This window comes from Pongo abelii, chromosome 1 (genome assembly GCF_028885655.2).
Source record: "Pongo abelii isolate AG06213 chromosome 1, NHGRI_mPonAbe1-v2.0_pri, whole genome shotgun sequence".
Classification (NCBI taxonomy): domain Eukaryota; kingdom Metazoa; phylum Chordata; class Mammalia; order Primates; family Hominidae; genus Pongo; species Pongo abelii.
This window is the reverse complement of record NC_071985.2, coordinates 211,759,977-211,776,315: the sequence shown is the minus strand read 5'-3', so window position 1 is coordinate 211,776,315 and position 16,339 is coordinate 211,759,977. Positions and strand designations below refer to the sequence as shown.

The following is a 16,339-nucleotide window of genomic DNA, read 5'->3' as shown; positions in this document are numbered from 1 at the left end:
ACAGGCTCCACTGAGTGAAGCCCTCATCAAAGACACGGGAGGCCCCTGGCGGGGATAGCACCGTTTATTAAGAAAAATCAAGACAAAGACCACAGGAGGGTCCCTTCTAGGACACAGAGGCCAGCCGTCCCAACCCCACAGTCTGGGGGCCACTGGCAGGATGGCTCTTGGATCTTCAGGCTCCCGCAGATGGGGCAGGGTGGTCATATCCCCTTCCTCTCTCTCTCAGTCGTGAGTCCTGCCTTCCCCCACCTAAGGCACTAGCTCTTCCTGAGCACCAGCGGCGTCTGTACGTCCGAGGAGTCCCTGGGCCTTCACTTCCAGATGGGTGGGGAGGTGGCCTGGGGTGGGCGGGGCCCGGTGGGCGGGGCCCTATCAGTGCTGGGCTCTGCCTGTAGCAGCTCCTGGTAAGAGTTGGGGTGGGCCTTCCCTTACAGCCCCTGAGGGAGGGACCCCAGGCTGTGTGCTGGCAGGAGGGGGTGGGAATGCAGGCCAGGAGGGTGTGGTAGGAGGGGGAGGCTGCCAGAGGAGGTGCCAGGGGCTGGGTGGAGGTGGGTGGGGGTGCTGAAAAAAGAGCTGGTGGGGATGCGGACCATCTGCCCACGGGTGAGCTGCCTTTTGCTCCACAGCCAGCACTAAAGACAATTCCCAATCCTGAGTGGGTGGCAGAGACTCCTGCGATGCCCGTCTCAGGTAGCTGTGGGGCACCAGCCCACAAGCCGAGGCTGGCTCTCCTAGGAGTGAGAACTGCCCAAGGGCTGCAGAAACAGGCCACCCAGCTCTATCCGGGGGCTCCATCGGTGGGTAGGGGGGACAGTGGGGGCAGTTCTGGGCCCACCCAGCCACCGTTCCTGACCCCAAGTCCTGGTGGCTTTCTGAGGCGCCCACTCCCATCCAACCTGCCTTGCCGGCCAGCCTTGTGGCTTTGCCCAGCTGTGTGTGTGGGGGTGGCATGCCCACCTCCAGTCCAGCCCAGGGCGGTAGCAGCAAAGCGTGGCATCGCCTCAGTTTCTTACAAAAATTCATAATAATATTAATAATAATATACTCGACATTGTCGGGCTGGGGTGCGGCCCGGGAGTCCATGTGGGGCAGGCAGGTGCCTACGAGGGGCAGGGGCGTGTGTTGGCCCCAGCCTGGGCACGGTGCTGCAGGTCCAGGGGCTGTGGGGGCGGGGCACTGGGGCGGGCCGAGTGCAGCACCAGGTTCTTGACACAGCCTGTGATGCCCGAGGAGAACCTGCCCCCGGTCAGCGTGGCCACGTCAGGGGCTCCGCCTGCCAGGAGGTGAGAAGACAGGGCCTGTGGGCTCCAGCAGCCCAGGAGGCGAGGAAGGCCGGGCGAGCTCCCAAGGGAGTGCCGTTCCTGCCCCTGCCCTGGGAAGGAGCCCCAGACTTACCAATGTAGATGCTGCCCTTGGCGTTGACTGCCACGTTGGGACCTGGGGACCGGCCACTGACCAGCTCCTCACCGTCGACTTGGATGGAACCTCTGCGGCCCTCCCTGCAGTGGAACTGGGTCAGGCCCCTTCCCACAAACTCCCCGGTCCTCCCCGGCCCCATGACAGAGTCCCCTCCCTCTGGCACCGAGACTCCAGACTCAGAAGTCTGTCCCTGTTCCCCAAGCTCTTTCTTTCCCCCGCTGAACGAGAGATCGGGCCCCACAAACACAGCTTCCTCGTTTCTGCGCCCAGGTTTCCTCGCACTCCTGGGACACTCGCCTGCCCCCAGCAGAGTTCAGTCCAAGATGGAAGCCCAGGCCCTGGCTGGTGGGTTCTCCCCTCCCTGGCTTCAAGTTCTGTCTCCACAGAGCTCAATGCCTGCCTCTCTGCCCATGGTGGGGGGCGTCCTGCCCCACTCCAGAACGCTGGGCCCCATCCCGAGTGCCCGGCAGGGTCCCTTACCGCAGCGCTGTCACCCGGTGCCACTCGCCGTCATTGATGGGGTCCTCAGAGACCAGGCGGGCCTCCCCACTACCCAGCTGGTACCTGCAGTCATCCAGGCCCAAGAAGTATGAGCTGGGGCAGGACCCGGGGGGTGGGGTGCTGGGACCAGGGAAGGGAGAGGAAGGGCCAGGTGCCAGGACCTACCTGAAGACAAGGTGCCCGTCTTGAAGCCCGAGGCTGATGAAGTCCTTGCCTCGGCCGGCCTCTCCCACCTCCTGCCAGGGAAGCACAGGGTCTCTGGGGTCCCCAGCCTGGAGAGCAGAGGCTGCCGAGGCCAGGAGGCTCCGCTTTCCCCTCTCCCCACCACTCCGGCCACCAGGAAGCCAGTTTCCTTCCCCAGGAGCCCCAGAGCCCGGCCGGATGCCCACACTCACCACACCCTGCCAGAGCAGGAGGCCATTGGCTGTGCTGGTCCGAACCTCCAGCTCGATGGTCTCGGGCACCTCGGGCAGGCTGTGGAGGAAGAGTGGGTGAGGGGACAGAAGTCCCAGATTCCCATCCTCCCCATTAGGCCCATGGGCCCTTCCAATGCCAGTCTCACCTCCTGGAGAAGATACGGCCGGGGAAAGCGAGGAAGCCATCATCGTGGAAATAGGCTCCGTACTGCCCAGGGGCATCTGTGGGAGAGAGGAGGATGGTGCCACACCTGCTGCATCAGGCATCAAAATCCCCCGTCAGTTCCCCTGACCCCTACCTCTACGCCAACATACAGGACTAGGGGGCTCTGAGCCTGCAGTCGCTGGGGACCCAAGGGGGCTGTCGACAGAATTCAGGGAGCCTATGACCTTGGATGGGAAAGCATTACACCTCAATTTCCCTCACTTCTCACTGAAATTGAGCAGTTCTTTCAATGAGATGTAGGCAACAAACCAAAGTAGCAGTGGTAGGGCCTGCAACTTTGTTACTAATATTTGCTTGTCACATTACAGTAGCTGCAAATATTTCAAAATATCATTTACACATATTGCTGCTTTGAAATTGTGGTAGGTACTGAGATCACCAGATCTTGTTATTTGATGTGTTAATAAAGAAGCACATATACAGCAAGTCAGGAAACTTGAAAAATGTTTTCATTACTTTACTTCAGCATAATTGCTTTCGTTAAATCAATGTATTTTATTTTATTTTGTGTAGTCAACAGGATCCGGGTCGGGTGACCCGCCATTCTACTTGCCAAGTTCTGTCTGGCTTTAGCCCTGAAAGTCCCACATCCCAAGAAACCCCTCAGTCCGGAGCTACTGGGACCGTTGGTCACCGTGGACTGTGGCAATAAATGGTTCAGAGCCTTGGTGTTCTCTCCATCTTACAGATAAGCAGGCAGGCTCGGGCGAGTGACTGGCCCAGGATGTCCATACTGTGTGTGGCTCCACACCCCCTCAGCCCTGTCTGCTCATGACCCATCCTATAGGCTGGCACTGGCCACAGTAGCTCTGGCAGGGGACAAGAGTAGGGGACCCTCTGCTACCCTCCACCAAATGATGAGGAGAATGGCTGACATTTACCTAACACCTATGATGTGCCTGTGCAGGGAGTGTCCCATCCAGCTACAGACACCATTGCATTTAACTCAGTCGTTACAACAACTCTATGAATGAATATTATATATAGATAATTTTTATTTTATTTATTTATTTTTGAGATGGAGTCTCGCTCCGTGGCCCAGGCTGGAGTGCAGTGGCACAATCTTGGTTCACTACAACCTCTGCCTCCCGGGTTCAAGTGATTCTCCTGCCTTGGCCTCCCGAGTAGCTGGGATTACAGGTGCGCACCACCACGCCTGGCTAATTTTTGTATTTTTAGTAGAGATGGGGTTTCGCCATGTTGGCCAGGCTGGTCTCGAACTGATCTCAGGTGATCCACCCACGTTGGTCTCCCAAAGTGCTGGGATGACGGGTGTGAGCCACCGCACCCAGCCTTATTTTTTATTTTTTTGAGACAGAGTCTCAGTCTGTTGCCCAGGCTGGAGTGCAGTGACACAATCGTAGCTCACTACAGCCTCGACCTCCTGGGCTCAAGTGATCCTTCTGCCTCAGCTGGGACCATAGCCATGTGCCACCACACCCAGCTAATTCTTAAATTTTTTGTAGAGATGAGGTCTGCCTATGTTGCCCAGGTTGATCTTAAACTCCTGGGCTCAAGCAATCCTCCTGCCTGTCTCCCGAGTAGCTGGGACCATAGATGAGCACCACCATGCCCACCTACTTTTTGTATTTTTTTGTAGAGACAGGATTTCGCCCTGTTGCCCAGGCTGGTCTGGAACTCCTGGGCTCAAGCAATCTGCCCGCCACAGCCTCCCAAAGTGCTGGGATTATAGGCGTGAATCACCATACCTACCTGAATATAGTTTTTGGGTTTTTTTTTTGAGAGGGAGTTTCGCTCTCGTTGCCCAGGCTGGAGTGCAATGGTGCAATCTTGGCTCACGGCAACCTCCGCCTCCCAGGTTCAAGCGATTCTCCTGCCTCATCCTCTGGACTAGCTGGGATTATAGGCATGTGCCACCATGCCCAGCTAATTTTGTATTTGTAGTAGAGACAGGGTTTCTCCATGTTGGTCAGGCTGGTCTCAAATTCCCGACCTCAGGTGATCTGCCCGCTTCAGCCTCCTAAAGTGCTGGGATTACAGGCGTGAGGCAGTGTGCCCGGCCAGCTGAATATAATATTAACAACAGCTAACATTCTGTACTGACTCTGTACCACACATTGTTCTAGGCGTTTAAAATGCACTAAGTGGCCGGGCACGGTGGCTTATGCCTGTAATCCAGCACTTTAGGACGGTGGCTTATGCCTGTAATCCGGCACTTTAGGAAGCCAAGGGGGGCGGATCACCTGAGGTCAGGAGTTAGAGACAGGCCTGGCCAACATGGTGAAACCCTGTCTCTACAAAAAATACAAAAATTAGCTGGGTGTGGTGGTGTGTACCTGTATTCCCAGCTACTCAGAAAGCTGAGGCAGCAGAATCGCTTGAATCTGGGAGGCGGAGGTTGCAGTGAGCCGAGATCATGCCACTGCACTCCAGCCTGGGTGAAAGAGCAAGACTCCACCTTAAAAAAAAATGCACGAAGTAATTTTACTCTCACATAAAATTTTATCCAAATCCTTAGGGAAAGATGTTACTCATCTCCATTTTCATTTTATATGGGGCACAGAGAGGTTAAGTGACTCACCCAAAGTTCCACAGCTAGTAAGTGGGAGAGCTAGGATTTGAACCCAAGCAGGCTGGCTCCAAGTCTATACTCTTAACCACTATACCACTGCCTCGCCTATTATATTAGTGATACATAAGAAGAGATGTGTCTGTAAAGGGGTTAGCACAGTGCCCGTAAACATTCAATCAGCATTCACTCTTCACTGTTTCCTTAGCTTTTCAGTAGACGGTAGAATTCTTGGGAATGAGGGTCTTGCTTTATGCATCTTATATTTACTGCTCCCAGGGCAAGGATGGGCAACAATAGTTTGTTGACTGAATACATGAATACAGAGGAGGAAACTGAGGTCAGAGTGGTTTCAAAGGCCTGCCCAAGGTCACCCAGCCAGTAAGTGTGGGGCAGGCCCTAGCTCCACACGGCTGTGGTCTTCATGCTGTCTCTGCCCAGCAAGCTCCTCATATAAAGCTGTTTCGCTTGTAGGCCAGAATTGAGGGTATGGGGTAACTGGAAGAGTGAGCTGAGTGGAAGCTGGGGAGGAAGCCATGGCAAGTACTCACCATTGCCCCCGCTGCCCTCAAGATGCCAGTCGGACTCTGCTATGCCATGTCCAGAGCCTATGGAGAAGGGCAGGGTCCAGTTGGTGGGCATAGACACCCGTGGGTACTGTGTCGAGCCCCGGGGCCCCAAGACAGAGATGAAGTGGAGAGAAGCCAGGCCTGGGTACCTTGTTGGCAGCGTGGGCCAGAGAAGCCAGGGAGGCAGAGGCAGCGGGTGCCCTGGCAGGTGCCCCCATGCAGACAGGGTTCACGGAGCTGGCAGGGGTTCTCCTCGTGCTCACACAGGTCTCCTGCGGGCCAGGGCAGAGGCGAGTGGGTGGGTGGGCATGGGCTGGAGGTGTCGTTGACCACCTGTGCCCCTCCCCTCCGGTGCCCTGGGCAGGCTTTCCCACCTTTGAATCCATCTCGACACAGGCACTGGAACTCATACTCGCCAGCAGGCATGCACGTGGCACCATGTTGGCATGGCTGGCGCTCACATGGGGAGCTGTCATAGCACTGCCCGATGCCCTGGCTGCCTAGGAAACTGTAGGTGAGGTCTAGCCGTTTGCCATTCACTGACACCTGTGGGGACAGGGACACTGAGGGACTAAAGGGGCCTGGGAGGCAGAGGCCCAGGTGTACCAGCAGGGAGAAGAATGCAGCAGAGGGCGGCTGGGAGCCCATGTTGGGCCTAAGCGGCAGCATGGATTCTTGGTGTGGGGAGAGAGGCACAGGAGTTGAGTGCCTACTGTGTGCTAGAAACATTCATCCGTCAGCGCAGACAATCCTCTGCACAACCCATCAAAGTAGGTGTGATCATGCCCATTTTACAGAGGAAGAAACTGAGGCTTGGAGGTACAGCATCCTGGCCCAGGGCTCGTGGGTGGCTGCAGGTGGAGGGGCCCAGTGCCAAGGTGCTTGGAGAGCTGAGGGGGGCACAAGGCTTGGCACCCCTCCCCTCCCGCTTGTCCCGAGGAGGCTGCTCTTACCTCGCCCACACACCCACGGAAGTGAGCGCTCATGTTGGTGGCCGGGGACAGTGGCACGGAAGGCTCCACACCCCCCAGGTAGAGCAAGGTGTGCAGGTTGAGGCCCTGGCTCTTGCCGGGTGAGGAGCGCAGCACGGGGCGTCCACCATTCACCTGCAGGCTGCCATCCTTGTTGAGACGCTCTGCAGACACGCGGTGCCAGCGGCCCAGGGCCAGCGGCTCCGTGCTCCGCAGAACGGCCAGCCCTGGGGAGGATGCCAGGCAGGGTTGGGCACATGGGGGCACATGGGTCTCCCTGCCCTCTCCACCACAAACAGGGCCCTGAGCAGATGGGGAATGCCCTACAGCCTTCTGTATTCCAGATGAGGAGACCACGGCTCAGAGAGGGCTAGGGACTGGCCTCAAGTGACACAGAGACAAAATGCACAGGAAGAGGGGACTTGGCCTGATCCTCGCATTTATCCTCCCACGTCTCCCTGCGGCTTGGAGAGCCGAGGGGGGCACAAGGCTTGGCGTGCAGAGCCCTGCATTTGGTGCTAGGTGCTTACCTGACCCCAACTCGTAGCGGAACTCCAGGTGGCCGCCCACCATCGCCAGGGACACGAAGTCCTCCACAGGCCCGCTCTTCCCCCCGCTGAACAGCAGGACCCCGTCAGGGTCGAGTGGCTTGAACTCCACGTCCAGGCGTAGCTCGTGGTGTGTGTTGGTGAGGGCGGGCAGCGCCAGGTAGGAGCCAGCACCCGACAGCGAGGGGGTGGTCACTGTCACACCTGCAGCAGCCACAGCTCAGCTGAGGCAGTGGGGATCCTGGACCCTCGGGTGGGGTCCAGCTACTCTGCCTTCCTCTGGGACCCTTGCCTGCCTCACTCTCCAGGCCCAGAGGCTCAGGACCAGTTGGCACCAGCTGCAGTGGCACAGAAGCCCCCCTGCCCTTGCACACTGGGCTGGGAGGAGCTCCAATATGACAGGGGTCCTCTTTGGGGGCCCTCACTCACTAAGGGGCTCAGGCTGGGCAGACTCGTGGCCAGGTGACTTCCAGATCCTCCGGCTTGGGAATCGTTTTATCATCCGTAGGGCCCATCATGGCCTCAGAGTGCCCCACCCAGCCTCCCCAGCTGACACTAGGACCCTGGGGGTCTCAGACCTGGCTCCACTCACCTTCCTCACACCGCAACCCCGAGCGGCCCAGGTGGCAGCGGCAGGTGTAGCCTCGACCGTCAGGCCGGTTCACACAGGTGGCGTCGGGGCCACAGGCCTCTGGGGGGTACACAGGCCAGAGAAAAGACATGGTGGTGACTCTGGAGGGAGGGGGGTCCTGATGCCAGAGCCCTGCCCATCACACCCCGGGGGGCTGGGCTAGTGAGGGCCAGGCCAGCCTCCTGGGAGGCCTTGGAGGAGGGAACTGAGCAGAGCAAGGCGGGAGCCAGAAGAGGCCAGAGGGAGGACTGCAGGGGAAGCAGTCGAGGGACTCTGTGTGTCTGCAGGTTCTTCAGAGACTGGACAGTGTTGGAGGGGGAGCACCTGGTGGCGGGTAATGGGGTGGGCACCTGGGTAATAAGATGGGACTGGGGGCTGGGCATGGGGGCTCATGCCTGTAATCCGAGCACTTTGGGAGGCCGAGTCGGGTGGATCACCTGAGGTCAGGAGTTCAAGACCAGCCATGGCCAACGTAGTGAAACCCCGCCTCTACTAAAAATGCAAAAAATTAGCCAGGGGTGGTGGCGGACACTTGTAATCCCAGCTACTCAGGAGGCTGAGGCAGGAGAATCGCTCGAACCCAGGAGGTGGAAGTTGCAGTGAGCTGAGATCGTGCCACTGCACTCCAGCCTGGGCAACAAGAGCGAAACTTCGTCTCAAAAAAAAAAAAATAAAATAAAAATGGGGCTGGGGGTGGGGGAGTACCTGGGTGGCGGGGTAGTGCTAAGAATTTGGTCAGCAGGGCTGGAGGAGAGGAAGCAGCAGTGATGGGGCGAGGGCCCTTGGGTAGCAGAGATGGGGGATGGGTACATGGGAGGAGTGGAGAGTGCTCAGGTAAGAGTGGGGGGTGTGGAAGTGCCCCAGTGGTTGAGATGGTGGTGGATATGGGGAGGCAGCAAAGGGAAGAGGCAGGCCCTGGGGCGACAGCGACTGGCGGTCGGGGGTGCATACCTGGATGGCAGTGCAGGGCCTGCGAGTGCTCACAGCGGCTCCCGGTAAAGCCGGCTGGGCAGACGCACACGTAGCTGCTGCTCTCGGAGTCATGGCACTGACCGCCATTCTGCAAAGCAGCCCCCGGAAGTAAGGCCGAGAACATTCAGTCCCCCCCATAATCCCCACAGGGGCCAGCCATGGCTAGGGGTGGAGGCCACGGCAGCCAGGTGGTATGTGGGGTGTGGGGTCACCTGGCAGGGCCGGTCCCGACAGGTGGGGCAGTGGGAGATGCCGTGCGCCGTGAGGTTGAGGTCATGGAAGACAATCTCCTCGCCCTGGATGCGCAGCTCCCGGACACAGCCTGGGAGGTGAGTGGGCAGGATGAGCACAGGGCAGGGTGTCCCAGCCCACACCCTGAGGTGCCCTCCCAGGCTCTCCAGGGCTCTTCCAGCCAGCCAGGTAAGGCCCAGCCTCAGCTGGAGGTGGGGAGGGGGCTCACCTATGAAGCCGCTGCTCAGCCCCGCCTTGGGGATAGCACCATAATCAGGGTAGCCGCCCAGGTAGAGTTCCTCGTTCAGGTCCAGGCCCTGGAACTTGCCCTGGGGAGGTGAGAAAGTCAGGAATGGCAACAGAGGCTGGGCAGGGGCAGGATGAGGGCTGGAAGTAGCAGGATTGGGTTGAGTCTCACCTGGGAGGTCCCGTTGACCGGGGCCAGGTCACCCACAATCAGGGAGCCCTGGGTGAGGCTGCGCAGCAGGGTCACGGTGTGGAAATGGCCCAGGGCCAGTGGTGTGGGGTGGCGGATGGTGGCCATGCCTGAGCCCGCGTCGAACCTGCTCCGTGGGGCAGGCCGGGGCAGGAGAGAGTGGATAGGGGGTTTGCAAGAAGGGCTAGGGGCCCAGTTGGGCAGAGGGGCCCCAGAGGAGGGATGTCACCACTTCCTGCAGTCCCAGCCCTGGGGCTGTTCCAGTTCCTGTCCCTGTCTTGTCCTCCCTCCCTGTGACCCATCCCCTGGATCTTCTCTCCCCACATCCTTTCGCTGGGAGCTTTCCCAGAGCAGCCCACAGGGACCCCAGGCTCAGGGCCCTGCAGCCTAGCACCTGGCCTCCCTGTTCCTCAGAGGACTCCTCTCTCCCTGTGATCACCTTGTTTCTCTGTTTATGGCTTGTTTATTCTTCCCCAGTGAGAATACACCTCTTCCCACAAGAGCCAGAATTTGATCTGTTTTGTTTTACCTGTATCAGTGCCTGGCACACATGGAGTGGTCAGCAAATAACTGATGCATGAATGAATGAATGAATGAATGAATGAATGAATGAATGAATCCTGGCCTGCAGCAGTCCCAAGTCTGAGGCTGCACCCTCCTCCACCTGACTGGCATACTATTCCTACTCTAGCAGATTGGGTGGTCACCAAGGGTAATGGCCACATTTTCTCCTTCCTCCAGATCTCCTTTGTATAATGGAGCCCAGGGTAGTGCTTGCCAGACCAAAGCCCTGTGTCCAGTCCCCCTATAGGTAGGGAGGCTGGGGGTCTCACCGGAACTCGGGCCTTCCCCCAACAAGGCCGAAGGAGATGAAGTCGGGCTGCCGGTTGGCCAGGTTGGTGGGGCTCCCTGGGACTCGCTTCTGCCCGTTGTACAGCAGCATCCCTGGGTAGGCATCACTGTGTAAGGGGCCCCCATCCAGCCACAGGCTCCCTGTCCTCCCCCACCCTAGAAACTACCCAAGCTCTTGAGCCTGTCCACTCTCAGAACCTGTCCCTCCCTCTGGCACTCCTCACACAGCCAGGGCCTTCTCACTATCTCAGGGCTGATGCCCCAAACGCAAGGGCCTTACTGAGCGCCCCTAGAAAAAAACTGAATTTGCTTCACACACACTGGTGTCTCCCTCAAGGGGGAGAGGGAGGCAGAGACTCACCCGAGTAGAGAAGGAGGCCTGGACAGTGAAAGTCAGAGACCCGTAAGAGACGAGAGAAAGAGAGGAGGAAAGGGTGAGATGGAGGCAGGGGAGGGAGGAAGGAGCAGAGATGGGGAGAGGAAGCTGGGACAGGAGGACTGGGGGTGATGCCCCGGTGGCAGAGGAGCCATGGGGAGGCTGGAGATATCACAGAGGCAGGGATGGAGAAGCCAGGAGGCGTGAGAGAAGGCACACCAGGGTGGAGGCCCAGAGGTCTGGGGGCTCCTGGAGAGGGAGGGCTGAGGGATTGGGGCAGGACTGAGGGGCAGCCAGGGCTCAAGCCATGATGGCAGTTACTCCACGAGGTCCCTCAACCCAGGCCAGCCCACCCTGCAAATTAACCCTCCTGCTCACCATCGGCTGAGTCGGGCCGGAAGGTGATCTTGATCTCGAACTTCCTATAGGCATCCTTGATGGTGGGCAGCGGTAGGAAGGAGTAGGGGGTCTGCGTGAAGTAGGGCACCACCCGCTCTGCCGGCAGAGAGCACAGTTGGAGACCCTGCCAGTCAGGGAGTGGGCAGGGCAGTGCCAATTCTTGGGGGTGGTGTCTTACCTGGCACCTGCAGGTGGGCAAAGGCTTTGACCTTGCCCTGGCGATTAGTGGCGGTGCAGACGTAGGTGCCTGCGTCCTGGGGTCGGACTGAGGGCAGCATCAGCATGTTGTTCTCCAGGCGGCTGTCGGGTGGCAGGCTGCCATCCAGCTGCAAACGCACCAGCACTGAGGGCCCTGGCCTTAGCCCACAGCTCCAGGGGCCTGCCTCCCATCTGTGCCTCAGGCCCACCTTTCAACGTTGAGTGTTTACTCTTGGCCAAGCCTGTGCCACATCCTGGGGACACTGAGATGCTTCAGACCTGGTGCCAGCCCCCCAGGCATGCCTGCTGGTTCCCTCTCCAGCACTTACCTTGCTCCAGCTGATGTCAGGAGTAGGGTAGCCTGAGGCTATGCAGGGGAAGACAGCTGCAGAACCAGCAGGCACACGGACTTCTTGGGGCATTGAGATCTGGGGCAAGGCTGAGAGGCATGGAAGAGACATAGGCCATCAACATGACAGTCACAGATGTGTGCCCAGCCTGCACCCTGATTCATTTCATCTTCACATCACCCCTTGAAGGGAGCCACTACATTCCATTTCACAGATAAGGAAATTATGGCTTAGAGGGGAAAAGCGGCTGTTTGCTCCTGGTTGGGCAGAGTCAGGGTTCAGGGCCAGATCCATTTCACTCTACAGCCTGAGACCTCTTCAACGTGCCTGGGCAAAAAATTGTGCAGCCCTTTGGGGACCTGAGAAGTGTGTAGTAGGGGCAGTATAGGTAAGAAAGTTTGGAGGCAAGTCACAGGGCTTGGGGTAAAAAGGAATTGCCTTTAAAGAACACACAGTGTTTGTGTCTGCCCTGCATCTGTTGTCCTTGTTTTACTCTCTATTAGGTCTGTTTGTTGACTGGGTTATGTCTCTGCCCTCAGACTATGCTGCAGGTCTCTCCCAGCAGAGCAGGCACTCCCTGCTGATGAGGACAAGGTTTCTTTTTTCTTCTTGATGCTCTATGGCCTAGCTCTCTCCCTGTACATTCCAGGCTGCCCTGGGGGAATCTCACTTTTATCCCCTGCTGCTGCCACCTGTTATGAAACCTGCCCCTTAAACACACACAATGGAAAATGTCCCAAGTGAACAGAAAGGAAGAGCAGAGCGGGCAGGCAGAAGATGGCAGCAGGAGAAGCCCCTGCCCCACTCACTGTCCCCCAACAAAAGTCCCCACTGGCCTTCACCTTGCACAAGCAGCAGGACGTGGGATTGTGTGGTGCCGGCTGCGTTGGTGGCAGTACAGCGATACTGTCCCGCATCAGCCAGCTCTACGTGGGCGATCCTGACGACACCTCCGCTCTGCACAATGCCTGGCCGCAGGTGCCCTCCAACTTTGCTCCATGTCACCTGAGGCTTGGGGTCACCCAGTGCCAGGCATTCGAACTCCACGGCGTGGCCAACCACCACGGTCTGCACAGAGGTCCGGATGTTGATGAGCACCGAGGGCAGGGCTGGGGAGGAGGGAGGCAGAGGTCCAGTGAGATCAGTCACTGCCGGCCTGGCCTGAGGGAGGCCATAGACTGCCCAAAGAAAGGTGAGCACTGAAGTTCCAGCATTCATTCATTCCTCATTCACTTTTTCATGCATTCACTCACAAACACACTCACTTGTCAGGTCTTATGCATTTACTCACTCACGTGTCCACATCTTTTTTTTTTTAGACAAAGGGTCTTGGCTGTATTCACAGGTGTGATCACGGCTCACTGCAGCCTAGAACTCATGCGCTCAAGCAATGCTCCAAGCTTAGCCTCCTGAGTAGCTGGGACTACAGGTGTGTTCCACCATGCCCGGTTCACACTGATTCAATCTTCATCGGTTCATCTGAGCACTCACACACTCCACCCATATCCTTCTTCCCTCCCTTGAAATATTTATCAAGCCCCTTTTACTCTATGCTAGACACAAGCAAGGCAAAATAGAATAATTCTCTTTATTCTGACATATTTAGGGGGATTCCTAGGGAACAGGGTCTGGGCCCTGTGCCTCTCTCCCTGTCTCATCTCTGTTCCCTGCTCTTAGCAGAGGCCTGAAGCCACCCTCCTACCTTGGACAACCAGCTGGGCACTGGCCTGGGCCTTCCCCCAAGGTCCATGGGCCTGGCATATATATGTCCCTTGGCAGCTCTGGTCCAAGTTCTGGATTCTATAAAGAAAAAATAATAAGACATCAGGGAGTTGAAAACAACTGATAGAATGCTTTGCAATTGGGCCAGGCGCGGTGGCTCACGCCTGTAATCCCAGCACTTTGGGAGGCGGAGGCAGGCGGATCACTTGAGATCAGGAGGTTGAGACCAGCCTGGCCAACATGGTGAAACCCTGTCTTTACTAAAAATACAAAAATTGGCCAGGCATGGTGGCACACGCCTGTAATCCCAGATACTCGGGAGACTGAGGCACGAGAATTGCTTGAATCCGGGAGGCGGAGGTTGCAGTAAGCAGAGATCACGCCACTGCACTCCAGCCTGGGTGACAGAGTGAGACTCTGTCTCAAAAAAAAAAAAAAAAAAGAATGCTTTGCAATTGTGTGGGCGTTAAAAACTGATGTAGAACAGCACGCAGTGTTGCATTCTAGTTTCCCAATAACTACTAGAGGTAGGCAGGCAGGTTGGGGGGCACCACACCCATTTTAGACAAAGACCTTATGGTCTAGGGCTCAAGATTACACAGTTATCAAGTAGCAGAGCTGAGATCTGGGGTCATTTGTATATTTTTGGCCCCAGGGCCTGTTCTCTTTCCTCCACTAATAATAAATACGAATGGGCCACTGTTTACTGAAGGCCTTCCAAACACCAAGCACTGTGCAAGTGCTTCAGATAATCTCCTTTCAGTCTTTTCTCTTTTTGAGATGGAGTTTTGCTCTTGTCGCCCAGGCTGGAGTGCAATGGTGTGCTCTCGGCTCACTGCAACTTCTGCCTCCTGGGTTCAAGTGATTCTCCCGCCTTAGCCTCCCGTGTAGTTGGGATTACAGGTGCCCACCACCACGCCCAGTTAATTTTTTGTATTTTTAGTAGAGGCAGGGTTTCACCATGTTGGCCAGGCTGGTCTCAAACTCCTGACCTCAGATGATCTGCCCGCCTCAGCCTCCCAAAGTGCTGGTATTACAGGCGTGAGCCACCTTGCCTGGACCTCATTCAGTCTTATATAACCCATTGTACAGCTGAGAACACTGAGGCTCAGAGAGGCAAAGTGATGTGTCCAAGGACAGTGCTTCATGTTGCGCCCCCTGGGGCAGATGCTTTAACTCTGCTCACTGTGAGCCTTGGGCTATGCTGCCCAAGTCCAGTCCTGCCCCCGGCCCCACTCACCGGAGCACCCCATCCTGCACGCTGTGACCTGGAGGCAGCTGACCCCCTTCCTTGAACCAACGGAGCTGGGTACCCCGGTCGCTGGGCACAGCACAGTGGAATTCAACGCTGGCCCCAATGCTCTTGGTCTCTAGCTGAGGCGTGACCTGCACGGTGGGCGTGGACCCTGCTGGGATGGAGGTGGCAGGGAGAGAGCCGGGAGGGCCTGCGGGGACATGTATGAGGTTCTGCAGGTATATGTGTGTGTAATATCCCTGATGCCCCTCCAGGGACCCAGGAAACCCCCAGCCCAACATTCAAGGAATGTTCTCCCGATAGCCTTTCTGACCAGGGAAAAAAGACCCTTCAGTGGCAGATTCATTCATCTGCACACACAGCTGCCATTCCGCCAACACAGATAAGGGCCTGTGGAGTGCTGGGCTGTTTCCACAGCTCCTTGCTTCTGGTTTGGGAGGGCAGGCCACGAAAAGAGTGGGAGAGACTCAACACTTTTTTTTTTTTTTTTTGAGATGGAGTCTCGCTCTGTCCCCAGGCTGGAGTGCAGTGGCACGATCTCACCTCACTGCAACCCCCACCTCCCGGGTTCAAGCGATTCTCCTGCCTCAGCCTCCCAAGTAGCTGGGACTACAGGACTACTACGCCCGGCTAATTTTTTTTTGTATTTTAGTAAAGACAGGGTTTCACCATGTTACCCAGGCTGGTCTCGAACTCCTGAGCTCAGGCAGTCCGCCTGCCTCGGCCTCCCAAGGTGCTAGGATTACAAGTGTGAGCCACCACGCCTGGCCAGACTCAGACATTTTAAGGAAGGACAGCAAAGCCTATTCTGCCTGCAGTTTAAATAAGAGAATCCAGGGACTTGGCCATGGCAAAGACACCTACACGTGCAGGGGACAGATGGGAGGCAGAGGCTGATGCATATTGTCCACATTTACTAAGTGCCTGCTGTGAGCTACAGTTTTACATCTGTGTTTACCTCTGTGTACCTTTCCAACTCGGCCTACGTGGTTGGCATTGTTCTCTCCACTTTATAGATAAAGAAACTGAGGCTCAGGCCGAGCACGGTGGCTCACGCCTGTAATCCCAGCACTTTGGGAGGCTGAGGTGGGTGGATCACTTGAGGCCAGGAGTTCAAGACCAGCCTGGCCAACATGGTGGATCCCCTTCTCTACTAAAAACACAAAAATTAGCCAAGCATGGTGGCGCGTGCCTGTAGTCCCAGCTACTCGGGAGGCTGAGGCACGAGAAAGGCTTGAACCCGGGAGATGGAGGTTGCAGTGAGCCAAGATCACGCCACTGCACTCCAGCCTGGGTGACAGAGTGAGATTCTGTCTCAAAAAAAAAAAAAAAAAAAAAAAGAAACTGAGGCTCAAAAAGGTTCAGTGACTTGGCCAAGGTTGCATAGCCAGCAAATGGCCAAGCTGTGCTTTGAACCCAGGTCTGTGTCCACAGTCCAGGCCCTTGACCAGTGGGCTACATGCTGTGCTGCTTTAAATGTTTGGGGCCCAAAAGCCCTCATTTGTATTATTGATGAGGAGGCCATGGAAATGCTGAGCTCTCTGAAGATCCACTGAAGCCCTGGGCATGCTGGGGTGGGCACTCCTGTCACTCATTCACTGTTGTCCCTGTCAAGCATTTACCCAGCCCATCCTGGGCCTTGTTGCCCTCAATTAAGCCCAGGGCTGCTGAGATGCCTGGGTCCAGGCCCTGCCCCGGGCATTCTCACTGCCTGGCAGGGGAGGCAGGCTGGGG

The 16,339-nt window shown here is 57.0% G+C and overlaps 1 protein-coding gene across 7 annotated transcripts in view; it reads right to left on the bottom strand.

Moving 5' to 3' along the window:
• Positions 1-48: 48 nt before the first annotated feature.
• HSPG2 (heparan sulfate proteoglycan 2) overlaps positions 49-16,339 on the bottom strand; it is a 116,748-nt gene continuing 100,457 nt past the window's right edge. For 4 of the 7 annotated variants that reach the window (XM_063714482.1, XM_063714487.1, XM_054546725.2 and 1 more), the window contains 23 exons: positions 14,591-14,795; positions 13,331-13,428; positions 12,471-12,737; positions 11,608-11,717; positions 11,259-11,406; positions 11,060-11,176; positions 10,287-10,398; positions 9,436-9,580; positions 9,247-9,346; positions 8,999-9,108; positions 8,766-8,874; positions 7,776-7,874; positions 7,166-7,387; positions 6,618-6,862; positions 6,039-6,210; positions 5,814-5,936; positions 5,647-5,703; positions 2,486-2,561; positions 2,319-2,397; positions 2,089-2,195; positions 1,903-1,986; positions 1,399-1,502; positions 49-1,276 (listed from right to left, as the gene is read on the bottom strand). In XM_063714482.1, coding sequence (XP_063570552.1) covers positions 1,104-1,276; positions 1,399-1,502; positions 1,903-1,986; positions 2,089-2,195; positions 2,319-2,397; positions 2,486-2,561; positions 5,647-5,703; positions 5,814-5,936; positions 6,039-6,210; positions 6,618-6,862; positions 7,166-7,387; positions 7,776-7,874; positions 8,766-8,874; positions 8,999-9,108; positions 9,247-9,346; positions 9,436-9,580; positions 10,287-10,398; positions 11,060-11,176; positions 11,259-11,406; positions 11,608-11,717; positions 12,471-12,737; positions 13,331-13,428; positions 14,591-14,795 — 3,062 coding nt within the window. In that variant the 3' untranslated portion in view covers positions 49-1,103. The remainder of the gene's footprint in view (positions 1,277-1,398; positions 1,503-1,902; positions 1,987-2,088; positions 2,196-2,318; positions 2,398-2,485; positions 2,562-5,646; positions 5,704-5,813; positions 5,937-6,038; positions 6,211-6,617; positions 6,863-7,165; positions 7,388-7,775; positions 7,875-8,765; positions 8,875-8,998; positions 9,109-9,246; positions 9,347-9,435; positions 9,581-10,286; positions 10,399-11,059; positions 11,177-11,258; positions 11,407-11,607; positions 11,718-12,470; positions 12,738-13,330; positions 13,429-14,590; positions 14,796-16,339) is intronic. The other 3 variants (XM_063714493.1, XM_054546753.2, XM_024250648.3) reach the window with 1 other exon arrangement.